The sequence below is a fragment of the Oncorhynchus clarkii genome, chromosome 15, assembly GCF_045791955.1.
Source record: "Oncorhynchus clarkii lewisi isolate Uvic-CL-2024 chromosome 15, UVic_Ocla_1.0, whole genome shotgun sequence".
NCBI lineage: Eukaryota > Metazoa > Chordata > Actinopteri > Salmoniformes > Salmonidae > Oncorhynchus > Oncorhynchus clarkii.
The window spans coordinates 18,645,771-18,670,952 of NC_092161.1; the positions used below are offsets into that span (position 1 = coordinate 18,645,771).

A 25,182-nucleotide genomic window follows, 5' to 3' on the forward strand; every position below is an offset into this window, starting at 1 on the left:
GGCTGAGTCACTGGCTTACTGGGGCTCTCTCATGCCGGCCCTGGAGGGGGTGCGTCACCTGAGTGGCTTGATTCACTGATGTGGTCATCCTGTCTGGGTTGGCGCCCCCCCCTTGGGTTGTGCTGTAGCGGAGGTCTTTGTGGGCTATACTCAGCCTTGTCTCAGGATGGTAAGTTGGTGGTTGAAGATATCCCTCTAGTGGTGTGGGGGCTGTGCTTTGGCAAAGTGGGTGGGGTTATATCCTGCCTGTTTGGCCCTGTCCGGGGGTGTCCTCGGATGGGGCCACAGTGTCTCCTGACCCCTCCTGTCTCAGCCTCCAGTATTTATGCTGCAGTAGTTTATGTGTCGTGGGGCTAGGGTCAGTTTGTTATATCCGGAGTACTTCTCCTGTCCTATTCGGTGTCCTGTGTGAATCTAAGTGTGCGTTCTCTAATTCTCTCCTTCTCTCTTTCTTTCTCTCTCTTGGAGGACCTGAGCCCTAGGACCATGCCCCAGGACTAACTGACATGATGACTCCTTGCTGTCCCCAGTCCACCTGGCCGTGCTGCTGCTCCAGTTTCAACTGACCTGAGCCCTAGGACCATGCCCCAGGACTAACTGACATGATGACTCCTTGCTGTCCCCAGTCCACCTGACCGTGCTGCTGCTCCAGTTTCAACTGTTCTGCCTTATTATTATTCGACCATGCTGGTCATTTATGAACATTTTAACATCTTGGCCATGTTCTGTTATAATCTCCACCCGGCACAGCCAGAAGAGGACTGGCCACCCCACATAGCCTGGTTCCTCTCTAGGTTTCTTCCTAGGTTTTGGCCTTTCTAGGGAGTTTTTCCTAGCCACCGTGCTTCTACACCTGCATTGCTTGCTGTTTGGGGTTTTAGGCTGGGTTTCTGTACAGCACTTTGAGATATCAGCTGATGTACGAAGGGCTATATAAATACATTTGATTTGATTTGATTTGTCTAGGGTTTCTGGGTTAATGGTGTTGATGTGAGCCATGACCAGTCTTTCCAAGCACTTCATGGCTACAGACGTGAGTGCTACGGGTCGGTAGTCGTTTAGGCAGGTTACCTTAGTGTTCTTGGGCACAGGCACTATGGTGGTCTGCTTAAAACATGTTGGTATTATAGACTCGGACAGGAAGAGGTTGGAAATGTCAGTGAACACACTTGCCAGTTGGTCAGCGCATGCTCGCAGTACACGTCCTGGTAATTTGTCTGGCCCTGCGGCCTTGTGAATGTTGACCTGTTTAAAGGTCTTACTCACATCGGCTACAGAGAGCGTGATCACACAGTCTTCCAGAACAGCTGGTGCTCTCATGCATGTTTCAATGTTATTTGCCTCGAAGAAAGCATAGAAGTAGTTAACCTCGTCTGGTAGGCTCGTGTCACTGGGCAGCTCTCGGCTGTGCTTCCCTTTGTAGTCAATAATGGTTTGCAAGCCCTGCCACATCCGACGAGCGTCAGAGCCGGTGTAGTACGATTCGATCTTAGTACTGTATTTACGCTTTGCCTGTTTGATGGTTCGTTGGAGGACATAGCAGGATTTCTTATAAACTTCCGGGTTAGAATCCCGCTCCTTGAAAGTGGCAGCTCTAGCCTTTATCTCAGTGTGGATGTTGCCTGTAATCCATGGCTTCTGGTTGGGGTATGTACGTATGGTCACTGTGGGGACAACGTCATCGATGCACTTATTGATGAAGCCAATGACGGATGTGATGTACTCCTCAATGCAATCGGAGAAATCCCGGATAGCTTAGCATCTGCTTCATCTGACCACTTTTTTATTGATCTAGTCACGGGTGCTTCCTGATTTAATTTTTACTTGTAAGCAGGAATCAGGAGGTTAGAATTATGGTCAGAATTACCAAATGGAGGGCGATGGAGAGGTTTGTATGCTTCTCTGTGTGTGGAGTAAAGGTGGTCCAGAGTTTATTTCCCTCTGGTTGTAATACTAGATGATCATTTTGAAAGATACTGTATTTGATCTGTAATACTTCAGTGGGAGATTATTGCAGTGCAATAAATAGTAATGACACTGCTTATCAGTGTTCAACAGGGTCACAGGGTTATTTTTCAGGTAAGCTGCTGAGAGTACAATTGACACGTAACACCCACAGATTTACTCTGGATCAAACGACCAGGAAGGAAGCCTTGCAGGAAGTTGGCCTCTTACTTTTGCTAATATTGAGCTTTTATCATGGATTGAACGCTGATCAGGAAAAATACGATACCACGACATGAGCTTATATCATAAAGAATACCACTGCTATTAATATCACATGGAACAAGAATATCAGTTGTTTTTTACACCATCAAATCCATTATTATGTATGCCATTGGCCATATGAGATTGGATACAGTAACTGAATAACAATTGCAACTTTGGCTGACTCTGTGGCAATCCCAAACAAGACAATCAGTTTAATTGTTTTTATTATTGAACCTTTATTTAACTAGGCAAGCCAGTTAAGAACAAATTCTTATTTACAATGATGGCCTACCTCGGCCAAACCCGGACAACGCTGGGACAATTGTGCGCCGCCCTATGGGACTCCCAATCTCGGCCGGATGTGATCCAGCCTGGATTTGAACCAGGGACTATAGTGACACCTCTTGCACTGAGATGCAGTGCCTTAGACTGCTGCACCACTCGGGAGGCAAAGGGCTGTATACAACTACAAAGTCTAGATAATACACTTTCCAGAAATGGACACAATAATCAAATTAATTAAATGTTTCAGTAATTTACTGTATGTCTGTCTTGGAAAGCTTATTGGAAAGCATTTTGACAAAAAACAGCAGTGTCTCACTTTTTATTGATCTCTCTAAGGCTTTTGATACAGTTGATCATGCTATACTTAGGCAGAGATTGTCGAGTGTAGGTCTTTCAGAGCATGCAGTTGCATGGTTTGCTAACTATCTGTCTGATATAACTCAGTGCACTCAATTTGATGGGCTTATGTCTGTTAAATTGTCTGTTTTTAATGGTGTGCCCAAAGGCTCTGTACTTGGTCCTCTCTTATTCACTATTTATATCAATGATTTAGACAAAAATGTCCAAAATGTGCAACCTCATTATGCTGTGTCACGTCCTGACCATAGAAAGCCTTTATTTTCTATGGTGGAGTAGGTCAGGGCATGACTGGGAGGGTGTTCTAGTTTATTATTTCTATGTGTAGTCTAGTTTTTGTATTTCTATGTTGGCCTGGTATGGTTCCCAATCATGTTATCCCTGATTGGGGATCATATTTAGGTAGCCTTTTCCCACCTGTTGTTTGTGGGATCTTGTTTTTGTATTGTTGCTTTTGAGCCCTACAAGGCTGTACATTCGTTTGTTTCTCTTTACTGTTTTTGTTGCTGGTTCACATTCAAGTATATTTATGATGAACCCAAATCACTTGGTCTATCCCTTTTGACGAGCATTACAGGCTGATGATACTGTTATTTACTGTCTCTTACAACAGCTTTCCAGAACTTGCAAACTGCTTTTTATACTGTTCAACATACCTTGTGTCAATTGAAGCTTATCTTCAATACTGACAAATCTAAACTAATGGTGTTTTCTAAAGCAAGAAATAGACCTCTGAACCTACCTGTCAGGGCAAAGAGATTGAGGTTGTAACGTCATATAAATATATTTGAATTTTAATTGATGACGGCCTCTTTTAAAAAGCATATTCAACAACTTACAAAAAAATTGAGGCTGAAATTGGGATTTTATTTTAGGAATAAGGTCTGTTTTTCTTTTGAAGCCAGGAGGCTAGTATCAGCTACATTTATGCCTTTACTAGACTATGGGGATATTTTATATGAATGCTTCTGCTCAGTGTTTGAGATCAATTGACACCCTTTACCATTGCACTTTGAGATTTATTTTAAACTGCTAAACCCTTACGCACCACTGCACTTTGTATACCAGGGTTGGCATGCCTTCTCTAGTCACTCATAGGCTCAGTCACTGGTATACTTTAATTTACAAAGCCATTTTGGGTTTACTACCTTTTTATTTGGGCATTTTTATTGTTCAGAAATGTGGTGGGTACTCTCTTCGTTCGCTGGACTTTATCCTGATAACTGTCCGAACTGAATTTGGTAAAAGGGCTTTTATGTACTCTGCGCCATCATCTTGGAACGCCTTACAAAATACTTTTAAACTGGAAGAACCTGTCCCGATTGGTATTTTTAAATCACTGATGAATGATCTTGAGACTGATTCCCTGACCTGTCAATGTTTTTAATTTGCTGTTTTTGATTTTGTTATACTCTTGTGAATTCTATGTTTTTTACTAGATTACTTCGTTGTTTTTCATGTTTGTCTGTAATTTTTGTAATGACTTGGTGCTACCTATCTTGGCCAGGACGCTCTTGAAAAAAATATTTTAAATCTCAATGAGCCATTCCTGGTTAAATAAAGGTTAAATGGGGCCTCCTGGGTGGCGCAGTGGTCTAAGGCTGTGCCACCAGAGACTCTGGGTTCGAGCCCAGGCTCTGTCGCAGCCGGCCGTGTGTCGTCCGGGTTAAGGAGGGTTTGGCCGGTAGGGATATCCTTGTCTCATCACGCACTAGCAACTCCTGTTGCGGGCCGGGGGCAGTGCACGTTATCCAGGTCGCCAGGTGCACAGTGTTTCCTCCAAAACATTGGTGCGGCTGGCTTCCGGGTTGGATGCGCACTGTGTTAAGAAGCAGTGCGGCTTGGTTGGGTTGTGTTTCGGAGGACGCATGGCTTTCGACCTTCGTCTCTCCCGAGCCCCCCCCCCCCCCCCCCCACTAGCAGCGATGAGACAAGATAGTAACTACTAACAATTGGATACCACGAAATTGGAGAGAAACTGCGAAAAATTCAAAAAATAAAAAGGTTAAAAATATATATTTTTAAATCACATTAGCTATCAATCAGAAACAACAAGCCATGAAGGTGCCAAGTACCTTTATTCACATTAGCGTCATACAGCAGTTTGATTTTTAGTGAGCACAGTTCCCTACGGAAATAACTTACACAGAAATTTATAAATAAATACTTCAATATATCTATATACCATAGATAATTTGTGGCTGACAAAAATAATTTAATAAATACTTTTGGACCTAATAAACAAAATCTCTCCAAATATCTCTTCTTTCACGTTACACTATTTCACCTCAATACGATCTACATCTTTATATACCTGTTCTGATAATCTTAAATATAAACACATTTCTAAATATGTTATATTGTAATATATTTATCTTTATCTATATATTCTATATACAATTTCAAAGCATGACTTTCTATGGATATAGGACAAATGTAACTTGGGCTGCTCCAGAATTAGCGTGGGTTGCCTTCCCACATGATTCATGCAGCCTGGGATGGGATCTAAAGTTAATCTTAAGAGTGTACAGCGAAACTAAGAGAGTAGGTGCAAGAAAACAGTCTTCAGTTCATGGCTTCAACCAAAGTGTTCCAGTTTAGATTTTTTCTTGTTTAATTCTATTAAATAGTCTGCAATGTTGCTACAATGACAATATTGAAAATTCACTGTATGTGTGCTATAAGAGGTCTTTGTCTTATTCAATGACTTTTATCCTTTCACATTAATTCTAATTAGCCGATACTGATTGTACAATATATTGTTGACAAATTCAATTGCCCATCAACGTCTAAGGGGCTCTTGTGTGGTAGGTTAGAGTGCTATGGTGGTAAAGTAAGGACATCAATCACGATGCATGGACTGACCCCAGGCCGGGGTCAACAGCAGGTTCTGTAGGTGTGGGTTTTAGCATTAGGACATGGTACCAAAGACAGGGTTATGGCGGCAGATGCTGGGACCAAACTCATCGTAGTCCTTTTTTGAGTGACAAACCTGGAGAAACTCAGGCTGTGAAGGAAAGAAACGGAATACAAAAGTAAGGAGCAACAGGGGATTTATCTCAGTACTTTAGGCAGATGAAAAAGGTTGGATAACACCAGATTAGAGGTCGACCGATTAATCGGAATGGCCGATTAATTAGGGCAGATTTAAAGTTTTCATAACAATCGGAAATCGGTATTTTTGGGCGCCGATTTGCAGATTAAAAAATATATATATATATATTTTATACCTTTATATAACTAGGCAAGACACTTAAGAACACATTCTTATTTTCAATGACGGCCTAGGAACGGTGGGTTAACTGCCTTGTTCAGGGGCAGAACGACAGATTTTCACCTTGTCAGCTCGGGAGATCCAATCTTGCAATCTTACAGTTAACTAGTCCAACGCAATAACGACCTGCCTCTCTCTCGTTGCACTCCACAAGGAGACTGCCTGTTAGGCGAATGCAGTAAGCCAAGGTAAGTTGCTAGCTAGCATTAAACTTATCTCATAAAAAACAATAAATCATAATCACTAGTTAACTAAACATGGTTGATGATATTACTAGATATTATCTAGCGTGTCCTGCATACAAACATACAAGTATCTGACTGAGTGGTGGTAGGCAGAAGCAGGCACATAAACATTCATTCAAACAGCACTTTCGTGCGTTTTGCCAGCAGCTCTTCGTTGTGCGTCAAGCATTGCGCTGTTTATGACTTCAAGCCTATCAAGTCCCGAGATGAGGCTGGTGTAACCGAGGTGAAATGGCTAGCTAGTTAGCGCACGCTAACTAGAGGGACGGAAGCTATACTGTTACACTGGCAATACTAAAGTGCCTATAAGAACATCCAATAGTCAAAGGTTAATGAAATACAAATGGTATAGAGGGAAATAGTCCTATAATTCCTATAATAACTACAACCTAAAACTTCTTACCTGGGAATATTGAAGACTCATGTTAAAAGGAACCACCAGCTTTCATATGTTCTCATGTTCTGAGCAAGGAACTTAAACGTTAGCTTTCTTACATGGCACATATTGCACTTTTACATTCTTCTCCAAAACTTTGTTTTTGCATTATTTAAACCAAATTTAACATGTTTCATTATTTACTTGAGGCTAAATTGATTTTATTGATGTATTATATTAAGTTAAAATAAGTGTTCATTCAGTATTTATTGTTGTAATTGTCATTATTACAAATAAAATTTAAAAATTGGCCGATTAATCGGTATCGGCTTTATTTGGTCCTCCAATAATCGGTATCGGCGTTGAAAAATCATAATCGGTCGACCTTTACACCAGACACAGCATTTTACAGATGTACAATCTTAATTTGAGCCAGTTTGCTACAGCAGGAAACTAATCCTGCATCAACAGGACATTTGAATTATTATGTAGATTTAATTCATGGACATTTTTTGTAGAAGTTGATCCATTTTTCTTTAGGGCAAAGTCAGACATTTTAAAGTGGAAATAATAAACTTTAGAAGCCTTTTTAAACCTAGAATACACTATTGTGCAGGAAATAGTTCAGCAACAAAAGAGTAATTAAATGAAGATCCTTTATCTGTAGGCTGAGTACTGTTTATATATTGATTCTATATATACATTAATACAGTAGACATGTGATAGTGAATGATAATAATAATAATAACAGAACTTGTTAACCTTCGCAGTATGACCATGTAGAAAATGTAGTGTGTATGCGTGGGTGCGTGCTCTGTGTGTGAGTGTGTACATGTGCACTGTGTATGGTCTTTACCGTAGAGGCAAGCATGGATCCTCCAAACCACACGGCATAGCGCTGCATGTGGTGTGTAACCACCAGGACCTCCATGGGCTTGGGCTGAAAACAACAGGAAAGTAGACAGATTACCATCCATCCTGAGCCCAGTTCTACCCTGCATCACAATAGCCTGGACAATGTCAGATCTGTATTGCCAACTCCTATGATCGTTGTTGTACCAAACATGACCATAGGAGGCAGGAAAGCACGAACAGACACACACCTTTATCCTTCCTCCACTGAGCTCCTCACTCAATTTGAGCCGGGCGTCTACCGACCGCTTCAGGTCTCTCTGCAGCCGCCGGCCAAAGTCTCTGAACATGGTGGAACCGCCAGACAGGACAATATTCTGTAATGTGTCAGTACACAACACAACTATAGGGTGTCAGTTTTCTAGCCCATCAAAACAATAACAACACCTTCATTCACCAAAAGTAGTCAATCTTGCTAAACACACAATCAAGAGACAATAATTGGTGGGCGCTTATAGTTGTCCTTTTTTACACATACACAAGTATGTCATTTATACGCATGTGTGAATTGGAAATGTATTTTTTTAATATCCCAATTTCATTGAGACACCCATGGAGTATGGGGTCACAGCCTCGGTCAGTCATTATGAATGATGCACCTGGCGGAATTAGGGCTAAATGCCTTGCTCAAGGGCACATCGACAGATGTTCAATATTTTTGTGCATGATTTCTGTGTCTAGTTAGGCTTCAATGTCATCACAGAATTAGGGCTTAATCACAAATTATTAACCGGGTGGTTCGAGCTCTGAATGCTGATTGGCTGACAGGTGTGGTATATCAGACAGTATACCACGGCTATGACAAAACATTTATTTTTACTGTTCTAATTAGGTTGGTAACCAGTTTATAATAGCAATAATGCACCTCAGCTTTGCATCGTGCCTAAGAACAGCCCTTAGCCGTGGTATATTGGCCATATACCACACTCCCTCTGGCCTTATTGCTTAAATAACACCCCTTGAAAGTTGCTGATATCAAATGTGTAAAGGCTACACTGGGCAGGTCTCAAACCCTAACGAGAGAGAGAGAGAGAGAGAGAGCGAAAGAGAGAGCGAAAGAGAGAGGAAAAGGCTCAGGGAATATTGGGACAGTCATTCGACCTTAATTAAATATTGACGTTCAGCGATAATAGGGGATCAACCAGCGATCCTCCGCCATTACAGGTCGAGGGGGTCAATCGTTTGTTAATAAACTTTAGAGGCTTTGGGAGAAAATGTATCCCGTTGTTTGGATTGGGCTGAGCTGGAATAACTTCTGCAGCAATAAAAAAAGTACTGTTCTCCATCTATTTTTCATCCCTCTCTCCCTCCCTCTTTCATCCCTCTTTCCATCCATGTTTTGCCTTTCTGAAATGAATCCATTTATTACTCGTGTCAGAGGAGGAGATGAGAGCCCAGCAGCAGAGCGTTTTACTGCAGATGACCACCTTTCAATTTGTGAAGAAAATGGTTTAAGCTTATAGTCCACCTCAGGTGTTGTGACTCGTGGGGATAGTTAGGATGCTCAATGAATTGTTAAATGTATTCAATTGCCCAGAAGATTGCAATATTTTATTTTAGGCAGTTGGTTCACTGGGCTATTACAAGTTCAATGACTTGTCTCAATGTTTTTATAAATACCCCAGTTTGATGTTTTAATTTGATATGCAGATGAGTGGCATGAATATCATGGACATTTATAACACATGAGAGCAAGATAATTTGCACTCATTCTGTGTTTAGAAAAAATATATGTTTTGTTGGCATGATCCAAGCTAAATGAAGACTAGAATGTGAACTGAAATGGCCATTGAATAAGTCAGGTGCCGTGTTCAAGCGGATGTTCCCTCATTGTCTCCAACAAGGCCAACATGCATCTATCTACCAGTAAGATAACAAGGTGTACACTGACGCCTGGTGGACAAAATATGAACAACTATTCAGAATCAAAACTGTCAATACTAAATGTATTGCAGAGCAAGTCTGACATATTTAAAATAATCTTAAAATCATATTATTTCTTAAATGAATTGTTAAACTGGAAATACATGCATTTCCCCCATCACACAATCAATTGCAGAACGTAGTGTTGAAGCCATACCTTATATAGAGGTCTTCTGACATCTATTGGACAGTTCATTATAACCTCGTCAACTATATCTGAGATTGGCTGCGTGAAGTCTGGGTTGGCAAACTGTAAAACACAGGAGCAGATATAGTGGGTATTACATGTGAATGTTTAAAGCAAGGTTCAATGCAGCTGTTTTTATCTCAATACCAAATTATTTCTGGGTAACAATTAAGAATGTTACTGTTATTGTTTTTAATTAAAATGTTAGAAAATAAACGAAACTAGCTTCTTAGCAAAGAGCAATTTCTCAAGAAAGAATTTAGCTATGACTGTCTGGGAGTGGTCTGGAGAAAGGAAAACTGAAAACTAGCTGTTATTGTCAGATAGACTTAAAATAATAAAGAGTTCCAAACCTAACTAATTTACCACCTGGTATTGTCACCAGGCAGGCCAAAACGCCATCCCACCAAAACAGGCTGAAATATTAGGCTTTCTTTTCAAACAGCTCTTACACTAAAAAGGCATTATCATTCCAACCTCAGTGTGTAAATATGTATAAAACACATGGAAACCATGATTTTGACTGCACTGGGCCTTTAAATGAGAATAATATTAAATTTGTCAACTTTATTCTGCATAACAATTATTTATCTTTTTTTTTTTTACTGATATCTTACATGACAACAATTTGTGCTTTCTTGAAGATACTCATTTCAAATTAGTAATTAATCCAACTGGATCCTTATTGGGTAACATGTTACTTCTTATATATAAATAGTGTAGCATAAAATAAACGCTACCCATTATTCAGAATATCAATGAATACCTCTGGATGAAAGAATATTTCTGGACCTAAAAAGCGTTCATATCCAACGTCTATGTGGAATTCAGATTTGTTGATGGCATTGATGCCTTTGTACTTCTTGATCCATTTCCCAGGGTCCGTGTCATATTTGGCAAATTCCTTCACAATGTCTGGACAGATGTAGCAGTACCTCTCCTGGGAAAACAAAACAACAAACAACATATAAACAAGTGTGAGCTTACATTGTCCATTTATGTACATAATGTAGCATCAGTCCAACAACCATTACACCAATCAAAACGTCTTAAAGAGGTCGCTAGGTGTTGCTAGGTAGCTTCACTACTATTCTCCTCCTTACCTTGACTGCCTTGGCTGTCTCCATGGACTGTTCCGGGGGGATGCCCACCTCCCTCTCTCTGAGGAGCTGCTGAATAAACAAGGTGATGTCTCGACCTGCTATGGGGATGTGTTTTATACAGCTCCCAATGACGTAGCCTTCAGCCTAGCACAGGACACATATGTCACAATGACTCAAACAGTCAAGAATCCTAAATATCAAGTCAACAACAGGTTAACATAATATGATCCTGATCATGTCTCAAAGAGTTACTCTATACCTGCAGCATAACTATGAATTTGCACAACATGAAACACTTAAAGCTGCCATATGTATCTAGAAAACATTTAGAAAACAGCTGACAGTGAAGAAGGCATCTGAACAAGTCTATGAACATGCTGTGACTTTTACGTTAACAAGTACCAATATATCTCAATATGGGTACAGCACTTGTTTTTCACTGTATGGTATTCTATTTTATGGTATCCAATTCTATTTTATATATAGCCATAAAGAAAAAGTCCACATACGGTATCCCAGCAATCATTGAATTTGACACAGAATTTTACTCATCATAAACAACAGACACAGAACTTCATGCAATATCACTTTTACAGAGAGGGAGTTATATTTAGGAGAGTCATGTGCACAGGTGGTGCGTCTCAATAAGCTAAAGTGGCTACTTCTCCTTGTTTCCTCTCTGCCAGCAACCCTGATTTTAAAAAGACAGGACAGCAACACTGATTTAAAAAGACAGGACAGCAACCCTGATTTAAAAAGACAGGACAGCAACCCTGATTTAAAAAGACAGGACAGCAACCCTGATTTAAAAAGACAGGACAGCAACACTGATTTAAAAAGACAGGACAGCAACACTGATTTAAAAAGACAGGACAGCAACCCTGATTTAAAAAGACAGGACAGCAACACTGATTTAAAAAGACAGGACAGCAACCCTGATTTAAAAAGACAGGACAGCAACCCTGATTTAAAAAGACAGGATAGCAACCCTGATTTAAAAAGACAGGACAGCAACACTGATGTAAAAAGACAGGACAGCAACACTGATTTAAAAAGACAGGACAGCAACACTGATTTAAAAAGACAGGACAGCAACCCTGATTTAAAAAGACAGGACAGCAACCCTGATTTAAAAAGACAGGACAGCAACACTGATTTAAAAAGACAGGACAGCAACCCTGATTTAAAAAGACAGGACAGCAACACTGATTTAAAAAGACAGGACAGCAACCCTGATTTAAAAAGACAGGACAGCAACCCTGATTTAAAAAGACAGGATAGCTAAAAGCAATATGGCGAAGGCCCACAAGGGAATTTGCTTTGACCTGGAGGAGGGAAAAGCCACCTTGGTCTGTTGAGAAACAGTATGGGAGTCTTAGGCTGCGTTTACACAGGCAGCCCAATTCTGATATTTGTTCCACTAATTGGTCTTTTGACCAATCACATCAGATCTTTTTCAGAGCTGATCTAATTGGTCAAAAGACCAAAGAGTTGAAGCATGTCCTGGGGTGGGGGAGTTCAACCCATGTTACAGGGATGTTTCTATCAGGGAAGGGATAGGATGGTTATAAAACGTCCCCTTACATGCCTTTCCTCATTGGATCCTCCCATTAACCCACGATGCCTTGGATCATGTTGTATATTGACATACCTTTGAATTTGGACAGACACACAATCAAAACAGATCAATAAAGGAGTTAAGTTGGGCTTGCTAGCTGCTTCCACTCACAAGAAAGACATTTCTGTTTTGTTCCCACAATTAAAGCTAAGCAACCAAGATGGCCTAGCTTTTCTTGAGGAATGCCAACCAATTTTGAGGTTTATAATGCCTTCATAAGGTTGGCATAGCACTTCTGTCATGGAAGATTATGGCAACCCCAATGTTGATGGACGGTTTCATAACAGTTTAACGTGACATAAGACAACATTAAGCTTTCACGACAAGTGTGATTATAAGCCTCTATGACCTGCGACCTACTTTGTCATAGTGTCTTTTAACAACAAAAAAACGTTGATATGCTTTGGTTACCACAGGTATGGCGTGGGTGACTCCATCTCCGCTGTCAATCACGATTCCTGTCAGTGTTCGCTCGCCTACTTGTCTAGACGTCCATGATGCTGCCAGGGCCAGAACTGCCTGAAATGAACCAGTACAATCACTGAGAGACAGATTTCAATGTGATTAGACCTAGGGCTGTGGCGGCCATGAAATATTGTAAACATGTTTAGAATCTCCAAGCCTCCACGCATACATGCCGCTGTATGTATGCCTTTGGAATATCTACATTGAAAAAAAGTCTAATAAACCCAACAGAATATGAGTTGGCTTACTGTATTTTATCTGGCTATGCGCCCTGCCATAGGCTGTAGACTAGGTAATTTAGCAGACAAGATATGTTTTTAAGTCCCGTGACATTATTTTATATTATATGATTTTATAGTAAGAAGAATATAATTGAACTTGGCGGAATAAAATAGGAAGGATATTTTTCCCATTCCGGAGCAATTTTGAGAGTAAAAGTGATCATTTGAAACAGGTCCTATATGCTAAACTAGATTTTGAGTTAATTGGCTAATTTAGATGTGAATGATACAAATCTTAGATTGTCTTAAAAATCAAAACATATTTGGGCTGCATGATGCTACTATATGCAACAAAAAGTCACAAAAAAAGCTTCCTTGCCTCAGGCTGCACACCCTGTTCTCTCATCAAGTGGTCATATATTTCAACCATTCAACTATTCTCGAATTAATCTTGTCTTAACTAATATGGAGAAAAAAAAAGATTTAGAATGGCCCAATATCAAATGGGTAGGAACAACAGGAGGCTGCTGAGGGGAGGACGGCTCATATTAATGTACGGAAACAGCGCAAATGGAATGGCATCGAACAACTGTAACCATGTGTTTGATGTATGATACCATTTCACTTATTCCTCTCCAGCCATTACCACAAGCCCGTCCTCCCCAATTAAGGTATCATCAACCTTGTGTTGTAGGAACAGGGGGCAGGGGAAAAAAGACATCATCCGTATGCACTCGAATAGCAAATAGAGGCTGCTTTCCCAGTTTAAATCATGCTGAGGCTAGTCCGGTTTTATAGCAGAGCAGCTGAGAAATAGATCTAAATATAGTAGCAGCTGGGATCCTCCTCTTTTTAGTGGCAACCATCAAAAACTCTGCTATCACACGGGATTGCATATAGAAATGTCTGAGCTTATAAGAACACTTATTTCACTTCACGCATCAACCACTGTCTGAGGAGCATGCAGCCTCTCACTGCACGACAGGTGATATTCCACCCAAACTCTCTATGCTATGGGCTCTCCAACCATGTTCCTGCAGCTACCCAGTGCTTCATTTGGGAAACCAAATTAAATCTGTTTGGGAATAGCGATAGTAACATGTTTTCATAACGCAACACATTTAATTAACTAAAACTGTTGACAGCCCCTATTTCTGTGTGCTTGAAAAAGGAATGAAGGAGAGGAGATGGACAAATTCACTATAATTGTAAGCTAACTCTGTAAGCCGCCCTGCACAATCAATGAACCAACAGCATCACCTAGGCCTATATGTTCTCTCCCAGACACATGGATTGATGTTTGGAGCGTATCATAAGGTAACCAGTTCAACCAGTATGAATAGTACAGTCCAGATTCAAAGGTGATTGCTAGAATTTGTTTAATTTTGAAGTATAGGCTAGAACAGTTATATACCAAAAACATCCTAAATCTATATATGTTTTTTTTAATGTTTTTCCACCTTGCATAATATGCAGTAGGCTATTAGGTTATGTATTATCTAATGCCATAATCATTATTTTAATTCAGGTTTATTTTTCGGGCTTTGGCTCATATCGTATACAGTGTTTTCGGAAAGTATTCAGACCCCTTGATTTTTTCCACATTTTGTTACATTACAGCCTTATTCTAAAATGTATTAAATAAAAAAATCTTTAGCAATCTACACACAAAACCCCATCATGACAAAGTGAAAATGGGTTTTTAGAAATGTTTGTAAATTTATAAAATATAAAAACAGAAATACCGAATTTACATAAGTAAATAAGACCTTTCGCTATAAGACTCTAAATTGATCTCAGGTACAGTGGGGCAAAAAAGTATTTATTCAGCCACCAATTGTGCAAGTTCTCCCACTTAAAAAGATGAGAGAGGCCTGTAATTTTCATCATAGGTACACTTCAACTATGACAGACAAAATGAGAGAAAAAAATCAAGAAAATCACATTGTAGGATTTTTAATGAATTTATTTGCAAATTATGGTGGAAAATAAGTATTTGGTCAATAACAAAAGTTTATCTCAATACTTTGTTATATACCCTTTGTTGGCAATGACAGAGGTCAAACGTTTTCTGTAAGTCTTCACAAGGTTTTCACACACGGTTGCTAGTATTTTGGCCCATTCCTCCATGCAGATCTCCTCTAGAGCAGTTATGTTTTGGGACTGTTGCTGGGAAACACGGACTTTCAACTCCCTTCAAAGATTTTCTATGGGGTTGAGATCTGGAGACTGGCTAGGCCACTCCAGGACCTTGAAATGCTTCTTACGAAGCCAGTCCTTCGTTGCCGGTGTGTTTGGGATCATTATCATGATGAAAGACCCAGCCACGTTTCATCTTCAATGCCCTTGCTGATGGAAGGAGGTTTTCACTCAAAATCTCACGATACATGGCCCCATTCATTCTTTCCTTTACACGGATCAGTCGTCCTGGTCCCTTTGCAGAAAAACAGCCCCAAAGCATGATGTTTCCACCCCCATGCTTCACAGTAGATATGGTGTTCTTTGGATGCAATTCAGCATTCTTTGTCCTCCAAACACGACGAGTTGAGTTTTTACCAAAAAGGTTTCATCTCACCATATGACATTCTCCCAATCTTCTTCTGGATCATCCAAATGCTCTCTAGCAAACTTCAGACGGGCCTGAACATGTACTGGCTTAAGCAGGGGGACACGTCTGGCACTGCAGGATTTGAGTCCCTGGTGGCGTAGTGTGTTACTGATGGTAGGCTTTGTTACTTTGGTCCCAGCTCTCTGCAGGTCATTCACTAGGTCCCTCCGTGTGGTTCTGGGATTTTTGCTCACCGTTCTTGTGATCATTTTGAACCCACAGGGTGAGATCTTGCGTGGAGCCCCAGATCGAGGGAGATTATCAGTGGTCTTGTATGTCTTTCATTTCCTAATAATTGCTCCCACAGTTGATTTCTTCAAACCAAGCTGCTTACCTATTGCAGATTCAGTCTTCCCAGCCTGGTGCAGGTCTACAATTTTGTTTCTGGTGTCTTTTGACAGCTCTTTGGTCTTGGCTATAGTGGAGTTTGGAGTGTGACTGTTTGAGGTTGTGGACAGGTGTCTTTTATACTGATAACAAGTTCAAACAGGTGCCATTAATACAGGTAACGCGTGGAGGACAGAGGAGCCTCTTAAAGAAGAAGTTACAGGTCTGTGAGAGCCAGAAATCTTGCTTGTTTGTAGGTAACCAAATACTTATTTTCCACCATAATTTGCAAATAAATTCATTAAAAATCCTACAATGTGATTTTCTGGATTTTGTTTCTCTCATTTTGTCTGTCATAGTTGAAGTGTACCTATGATGAAAATTACAGGCCTCTCTCATCTTTTTAAGTGGGAGAACTTGCACAATTGGTGGCTGACTAAATACTTTTTTGCCCCACTGTATGATGAACAGAGAGTAGCAGTAGCTTAAAAGAGGGGTTGGCGGGTGGTGGGTGGGACACAATGCAGATAGCCGGTTAGCCATTTGATTACCTGTTCAGGAGTCTTATGGCTTGAGGGTAAAAACTGTTGAGAAGCCCTTTAGTCCTAGACTTGGCACTCCGGTACCGCTTACTATTGTCTATATTGTAGAATAATAGAGAAGACATCAAAACTATGAAATAACACATGGTATCATGTAGTAACTAAAAAAGTGTTAAACAAATCAAAATATATTTTATATTTGAGATTCTTCAAAGTAGCCACCCTTTGCCTTGATGGCAGCTTTGCACACTCTTGGCATTCTCTCAACCAGCTTCATGAGGTAGTCACCTGGAATGCATTTCAATTAACAGGTGTGCCTTGTTAAAAGTTCATGTGTGGAATTTCTTTCCTTCTTAACGCGTTTGAGCCAATCAGCTGTGTTGTGACAAGGTAAGGGTGGTATACAGAAGATAGCCCTATTTGGTAAAAAACCAAGTCCATATTATGGCAAGAACAGCTCAAATAAGCAAAGAGAAATGACAGTCCATCATTACTTTAAAGACATGAAGGTCAGACAATGCAGAAAACTTTGAAAGTTTCCTCAAGTGCAGTTGCAAAAACCATCAAGCGCTATTATGAAACTGGCTCTCATGAGGACAGTCACAGGAATGGAAGACCCAGAGTTACCTCTGCCTGCAGAGTGTAAGTTCATTAGAGTTACCAGCCTCATAAATTGCAGCCCAAATAAATGCTTCAAAAAGTTCAAGTAACAGACACATCTCAACATCAGCTGTTCAGAGGAGACTGCGTGAATCAGGCCTTCATGGTCGAGTTGCTGCAAAGAAATCACTACTAAAGGACACCAATTATAAGAAGAAACTTGCTTTGGCCACGAAACACGAGCAATGGACCTTAGACTGGTGGGCCAAATGAGCCAAAATGTTTGCGTAGGTGAACGGATGATCTCTGCATGTGTGGTTCCTACCATGAAGCACGGAGGAGGAGGTGTGATGGTGCTTTGCTGGTGACACTGTCTGTGATTTTTTTTAAATTCAAGGCACACTTAACCAGCATGGCTATCAAAGCATTCTGCAGCGATACCCCACCCCATCCCATCTGGTTGCACTTATGGGACTATCATTTGTTTTTCAACGGGACAATGACCCAACACACCTCCAGGCTGTGTAAGGGCTATTTGACCAAGAAGGAGAGATGGAGTGCTGCATCAGATGACCTGGCCTCCATAATCACCCGACCTCAACCCATTTGAGATGGTTTGGGATGAGTTGGACCACAGAGAGAAACAAAAGCAACCAACAAGTGCTCAGCATATGTGGGAACTCCTACAAAACTGTTGGAAAAGCATTCCAGGTGAAGCTGGTTGAGAGAATGCCAAGAGTGTGCAAAGCTGCCATCAAGGCAAAGGATGGCTACTTTGAAGAATCTCAAATAAAATATATTGATTTGTTTAACACATTGTTGGTTACTACATGATTCCGTATGTGTTATTTCATAGTTTTGATGTCTTTACTATTATTCTACAATGTAGAAAACAGTAAAAAATCAAGAAAAACCCTTGAATAAGTAGGTGTGTCCAAACTTGACTGGTACTGTATATTTCTATCTAGGCTTACATGGAGTGAATGGATGATCATATCAAATACATTGTTATAATAATAAGACATCCTCAATACATGTACTATATACTACTGGTATATAACCATACATGAATGGGGTCATTGGGGTATTACACCTCATTAACACCACCGCAGATCAATAGTGTGAATGGGACATTATTTCTGTTGTACCTGCACTGCGATGTACAGGCCTGGGACATTAAAGGTCTCAAACATGATCTCAGCCAGATACTCTCTGTTCTCTGGCGTGTTCAACGGAGGCTCTGTCTGGGGACACAAACGTAAAAAACACTATACAGTCCAACTGACTAAGAGCAATAACAGCAAAGCTACAAAATAATACAATTTAAATTCCTGTGACCGTCCTCATGAGAGCCAGTTTCATAATAGCGCTTGATGGTTTTTGCAACTGCAGGTCTTACAAAAACCATGCACCTATTGACTGTTTTAATTTTGAAAAACATTGACTAAATTCAGAATGGGCAATGGGTGCATTCATTGATATATATAAATACTGAAATACCAGTTTCAAAAATAGAAAAATAAATACCAATACCTCTATTTCATTCCCATATATGTTACAACAAACAAAATATGTGTTATGTATACTGGGGTATATAATACCTTTCTCTCACCATAAGGAAGCTATGGTCTTCAGGCTCTGCCCGCAGATACTTGAAGATGATCTGCTCCATGAACTTTTCCATCAAATCCCAGTCTTCCACCATCCCATGTCTGATGGGCCACTTTGGAGACAAAAGGCCACATGGTTACAACTCAAAACCACCCCTGTGGGCAAAAAACTGGTCGAATCAACGTTGTTTCCACGTCATTTCAACCTTCAACCTAATGACGTTGAATCAACGTAGAAAACTGCTAGGGTTAGCAAAAAGTAATCAACGTAAGGGCACTTAGTCTTTTTTTAACCCAACTTTTAACCTAAATCCAATGACATGGTGAAATATTTTTTTTGAATTCACATTGAACTTGACATTGAACTGCCATCTGTGCCCAGTGGGACAGATCCTATGAGTAGGATCAATCACCTTGGTTGCATAGTTGGGCTTATCAATGCCTTCATCTCCTATAAAGAAATCCAAGTCATCCACTCCCTTCACAAGTCGCCTCTGTGCCTGGTCTCCTACACCGGCTGACTCTCGTATAGCGATGCCTGAAATGGAAACACATAAGGGTAACGAACAGGTGTTACATTCTTCTCTAGACCTCCCGTCCATCAAGTCGATATACATGGACAGATGACGTACCAAGGCCCATATGTTCACACAGCTATCAAGCATATTTTAGGACTCTGTGTTCAACAAAGAACAGATCAAAACAGTCTGAAACTCATTTGTTGTCCGTTCCCTTGAGAAATGAATTGATGGTAATGAGTGAAATGACAGCTGGAGTGCAGTAACTTGCTCAAGGTTACACAGCCGTGTGATGAGATGGGAGGCTACACTGCCTTTAATTATTCCTTTCCCAAGGCAGAGCTTGATTCAAATCCAAAAACCAAAACTCCAAAACTGATGTAAATAAAGTCATCTTCAAGTTAGAAGTGGATAGTGTTTAAAACATCTGCAACATAAGCTATACAGTATACTTACAGGATGGCATGATAAACTGTGGCTCTGTGTTTCCAGCATATCCAATCTTGGTGTATCTGCATTCAAAGAAAAACAGCACAAAGTCATCATAACACAGCAAAGATTACAATGTTTGCCCCTAAGCATTGTGCAAATATACAACTGAATCATTTATTTATTTTCTGTACCATGGACTAAGCAGAATGCATTTGTCAATATATTCTCTACCGATCAATTTGCGATTAACCTTTCAGAAACAACCGAAACCTTTAGCAATTAGTTCCATGTAATAAATGTACAGTATCAGGTTCTGTCTCGACCCCAGCCTTTCTGATTAAGTAAAACTTCCTGTTTAACCATACTAATTCATCATGGAGGAAAAATGTATCTCCTCTAAAATGTATATTGTTAGCCAAAACATGCAGCTGTTTAATTCATAGAGATCTTGGAAAATGTACCACCCACAGGCTGAGTTATTCATCAAGTTAATCACACCTGTGAGTTTACAGGCCTTCGGATTCAGAAAACAGTAGGCTCCTCTACGGCTAAAATAGTCTAAGTTTTAGAGAACACTACAGCAGTGGCCAATGGCACTTTATTTACATTAACATCTTAGCTATAGACCTAAAAAAACATTAGAAACTATGTATTATTATATATTATACATTATAACATTTTTAATAGTATTATTTAATATTATTCTTAAGTAAACTTTGCAGGCAGGTGCTTTCCACTTGGGTGAAAAAGGTTGTTTTGATTGGTGGCATAACATAGCCTAACGTTAGTAAATGTCCTTTTCGAGGCACATCACATACTGTATCTTCAGAGCAAGCAAGCGTAGCTGTTTCAAGTAAACAAACTCACCCTGTCCCACAATCTATCACGCAAGGAGGTAGAGGAGTTGCCATGCTCGTGTTGACGATTGTCCTATCGATACTAGAACACCATAGATTATTTGCAACAACTGTATCGGCTAGTTTAAACCCAATGTATGATTGAAGGTTGACTACACGGCTGATTGCACTGCCCCGTGCTCGCTTATTTCCCTGTACCGTTATTTATATTACAGAGTATCCATTATATGGACCAGATACTCAAGTGGCCGCTCTAACAATGAAAATACATGTATTCAAAAATGGAAGGCAGTGGGGAGGGGGCACGATTAGGTGGGACCATTCTAGCCAATGAGAGGGCAGATACGCACAACAACAGGCACAACTCCAATATAAAGTGTTTTTTTTCCAAAGTTGCCAGGATGTCAAGTGTCCTACTTAAATCAGTACACTCGCAACAACATAGGCATTACGAAACTTCTAGTCGATCAAATAAGCCATACGTAGAAAATAAACCATTCACATTTTCGTTAACCAAATTCGACACTCTCTCGTTGACCTCCATACAAAAACTCCTCGCTTTGTTGAGCGAAAAAACATAAAAACGCCACCTGCTGGAGAAGACCGATTTTGGGCCCAGTTATCCCTCTCGCTCTGCCTCTTTCTCTATGTTTCTATTTCTAGTAGTTTGACAGCGAGAGTACTTCCCGAGTCAAAGGGAAAATTGAAAAAATAAAAACAAGCTGTCTGGCTCCGTTCTCCACTTGAGCTTAGTAGGGAATGGGAACTTGCACAATTGACCGTGAGTCAGTTTCTCATTCGGAAATGCTCTGTCATGTAGTGATTGCTAATACAGGATCAGCTGTTAGGCTACAGAAAAAAATGCTTTATGGAAACCTGTGAAAGTATTCTTGAAAATAATGTTTCACTAAATGATATGGCTAAGGTGTATGCAATTAAATAACCTTGTAATTTTGTGAAGAAGCTGCAAAAAAACTAAATACCACGGTATTTCAATACTCACACCGCAAGGTGGCATCTGAATCCTACTGTTTCCTCTCTGGCCACGAGTTGTTAGGCAACCTTGTTTGTATTGTTCACGCGCCCAATGAAAAGGAGGTGACGAATATTCTGTCACACAAACCAATAGCCTTTATTCTTGATAACGTTGGGATTAATAGCAATCATACTAAACCATTTTTCATTATGTATTTCATTATGTCTACCAGAGAGGCACGATAACGATCCTGTAACCATTTCAATAACTCATCTATGCCAGATATTATGGTACATTTTCAAAAAGCAAGAAGATTATTTGAAAATGCGCGTTATTTTTCCTGACAGCAAGCAAGAGAAGATGACTACATAAATGACAGAGAACGGTGCACAAATATCTCGCAAACTAATCTATAAGTGTAAAAAAGTATCTGACGAAAGGTTTGTAAGAAACTAATTTGATGTCATGACGATATATGGACTTTGCCACCACCGTCACGTGCGCATTTCCCATCAACAGCGCACAATTCGGTCAAGTCTTACCCCAATGTACACTAGCTAATTTTTACACCAGCATACACCTAATAACTAACTACCTGTTTGTCTTCAACATTGCTACGCGCAATCAAACTTTACTGACACTCCATACCGGTTAACGAGTAGATAACTGTTTACAATGTATTCCGTCCAACACGATCTAGTGACGTTAAACACAGGCACATCGCAGTTAGCGTTACTTAGCTAACGTTACATTAATTTATTGCAAATATTATAGTGATTTGCGGTTTCGCGGGGCCCCTCAAGGTCCCTTTTTTGGGATAAAAAAATGTACTTCCTGCAATTCTACACATTTTTCCATGGGGCAAAGAGAAAAATGTGCAGTTTTATAACTATCTCATATTATTCTACACATTTTGGGAGGGGCTCCTCCAGGGGTTGGGCCCCCGAGTGTTTGTGGGTCCTGCATTGCAGGGGCTGCAGGGTTGTGTCCCACACTAGTGTTCTGATCTTGCTTGAAGATACTCTGTTATTTTCAGTAGTGGTGGGTAAAATCACTGTGGAAGCCGTGACAATAAGAATACATATTTATGTGTTATTTGATTTGATACACTTTTATTTTTATTGAAGCCTGCCTGAATACTGGTTATTTCCAACCTGTTTTCCCGCCGTTGGCCAGAGAGGTGCTACTGTGCACTGTTATTGATTGGTATGATGTCATTGGGAAGACCATTTTGCCTAAAATCCGATTATGTTTATTATTGTGTTTTGTGTGTATTGCTAAATATGACTACTGAAGGTGAACTTGAACTTCAAGTAAGCAGCTAGAAGTACTTTGTTATCAAAGTAAAATCAGAATTAGCATATGGGTCATGAAGCTTTAGTTTTTTTAACCAAGTGAGTTTGTATTTTCCTTTAGTTGTTTGCTAGATTGAAGGGGAGATGATCATTGACGGACATTGAACCTGACATGTTTCCTGGACCAATTCAAGATAGTTTGGCCCTATAGACTCATTTAACTGCTGTTTAGACAGCAAGACAGGACCATGTCAGTCCATATAAATAAATAACCACAGTAGTCACATGTTTTCTCTCCAGGTGATGTTGTGGAGTTCCATGGCATGAGGGCAATGGGAAGACGCATACCCTGTTCAATCTGGTGACCCACTGCATCCTCCCAACCGACCGGGGCGGCCTGGAGGGGAGGTCATGTACGTGGACACCAACTACCACTTTGACATGCTGAGGCTGGTGAAAGTACTGGAGCAGCACCTGGGGGAGGATGGTGATGCGGTGGTAGAGCCTGAGAAGAGGGTGCGAGCCTGCCTGCGCCGACTCTTCGTGTTTCTCTGCTCCAGCTCAGTCCAGCTGCTTCTCACACTGCACTACCTGGACAATACCTTCTTCAGCCGGCCCGTCCTTCTCAGCCTTCTATTGGGTGGACCGGAGCAGCGGAGAGGAGAGCGTGGCCAAGCAGGAAGCCATACTCAGGAAGTGTTCAGAGCCCCTGGCCCGGCTGCTAAGGGACTACCTCATTGTGGTGTTTGCCACCACGCACGCCAACATCAGGAACTACAGGCACTCGGATCAGTCTGACACGGCAGCCATGACACCTGGGTCCTCTGAGCCATCCTCATCGTATTCCTCCTGTAGATTTAATATTTGTTTTTATTGTTATTTTTAGATTTTATTTGAAATTCAGTTTAGTTTCAGTTAGTTTTCAGACATGATTTACACATTTTTATTTATACTCAACAACAAATATAAATGCAACATGTAAAGTGTTGGTCCCATGTTTCATGAGCTGAAATAAAAGATCCCAGAATTTTTCTATATGTACAAAAAGCTTATTTCTCTCCAATTTTGTGCACACATTTGTTTACATCCCTGTTAGTGAGCATTTCTCCTTTGCCAAGACAATCCATCCCTCTGTGCCTATTGGTCATCGACAGCATCTCAGCCTTCTATTGGGTGGACCAGAGCAGCGGAGAGGAGAGCGTAGCCAAGCAGGAAGCCATACTCATGAAGTGTTCAGAGCCCCTGGCCCGGCTGCTAAGGGACTACCTCATTGTGGTGTTCGCCACCACGCACGCCAACATCAGGAACTACGGGCACTCGGATCAGTCTGACACGGCAGCCATGACACCTGGGTCCTCTGAGCCATCCTCATCGTATTCCTCCTGTAGACGGTGGTCCTCCTCCCATGCTTCAGACTTTGACAAGGCCTACATCAGCAGGGATTGGCAGAGGCTATTGACACACAAGGAGACGTGACCAAGGACAGAAATCAGGTGTTTTCAACTGCATACACCACCACAAAGACATGAGGTGCTAAACACTCCTCGTTCTGTGTAATGTAAAGGGGGTTTCAGTTTTTATAAAGAATGTTGTTGAACTCATTTGATTGAATTCTATTCCAATTCCGGATGTGTTCAACTGATAGATTAATCATTTTGAACCATAGCAACTTTTAGTGATTTTATTTCTAACAGTTGTTGGATTATTTTACATCCACCAAATGTGGATGGTTATTATGTTGGATGTAATTTGTTTGTTTTGTTAAGAGGGGAAAAAATAAAAGAGTAAGATAGGGCAACTGTTACACACAGCAGCAATGCCTTTCTTCAATGAAGCGCTGAATATTTAAGTTACAGTATATAATTCAAGCAGTTAAATATGCTTTACTCTGTAGTGATAGCTGTAGGTTAAATATTCTCATGAAAGCCTAAAGGCCTGAAGTATTTCATGTTGTGTATATCAGTAAACCTGAAATTACTCTTCACATGAGATCTTCTTTAAGTCTTTAAGAGCATCTACAGCTCAGTCATCCAGTTTCAGGTTTAATCTGGGGTACAGTAAGTGTTAACCAAACTCACCCTGTTTAGGACTTTCTTAATCACTTAGCGTGATTGATAGTTTTTTATTTGTCATGGGCTGTTGGTCTCCACTTTTGATGCACAACATCTATTCCCAGGTTCAGGCCAAGCTTGTAATATGGGGAGTGCTTGGTCAATCTAGCAAGCACAGCTATTTAAATG

At 40.5% G+C, this 25,182-nt stretch overlaps 1 protein-coding gene and 1 pseudogene across 1 annotated transcript; one reads left to right on the forward strand and one right to left on the reverse strand.

Moving 5' to 3' along the window:
- Positions 1–4,912: 4,912 nt before the first annotated feature.
- Positions 4,913–20,932, reverse strand: LOC139367006 (actin related protein 3B). Its single transcript, XM_071104853.1, has 12 exons — positions 20,682–20,932; positions 19,839–19,894; positions 19,278–19,402; positions 18,867–18,977; positions 18,403–18,498; positions 12,903–13,010; positions 10,874–11,017; positions 10,537–10,710; positions 9,741–9,833; positions 7,852–7,977; positions 7,605–7,688; positions 4,913–5,860 (listed from the first exon to the last, which is right to left on the reverse strand). The coding sequence occupies exons 1-12, from the start codon at positions 20,723–20,725 to the stop codon at positions 5,765–5,767; spliced, it is 1,257 nt and encodes a 418-aa protein (XP_070960954.1). The 5' UTR covers positions 20,726–20,932; the 3' UTR covers positions 4,913–5,764.
- A 1,087-nt stretch (positions 20,933–22,019) lies between these two features.
- Positions 22,020–24,418, forward strand: LOC139366809 (DNA repair protein XRCC2-like; annotated as a pseudogene).
- The last annotated feature ends 764 nt before the right edge of the window (positions 24,419–25,182 follow it).

What these genes read in the sequence shown, in the direction of transcription:
- LOC139367006 (XM_071104853.1), bottom strand. Translation starts at nt 20,725, where the DNA reads ATGGCAACTCCTCTACCTCCTTGCGTGATAGATTGTGGGACAGG. An exon ending in AAGACCATAGCTTCCTTATG is followed by an intron (nt 18,499 to 18,866) that starts GTGAGAGAAAGG and finishes TTGTGTCCCCAG; the next exon opens with ACAGAGCCTCCGTTGAACAC. An exon ending in AGACAGCCAAGGCAGTCAAG is followed by an intron (nt 10,711 to 10,873) that starts GTAAGGAGGAGA and finishes TTGTTTTCCCAG; the next exon opens with GAGAGGTACTGCTACATCTG.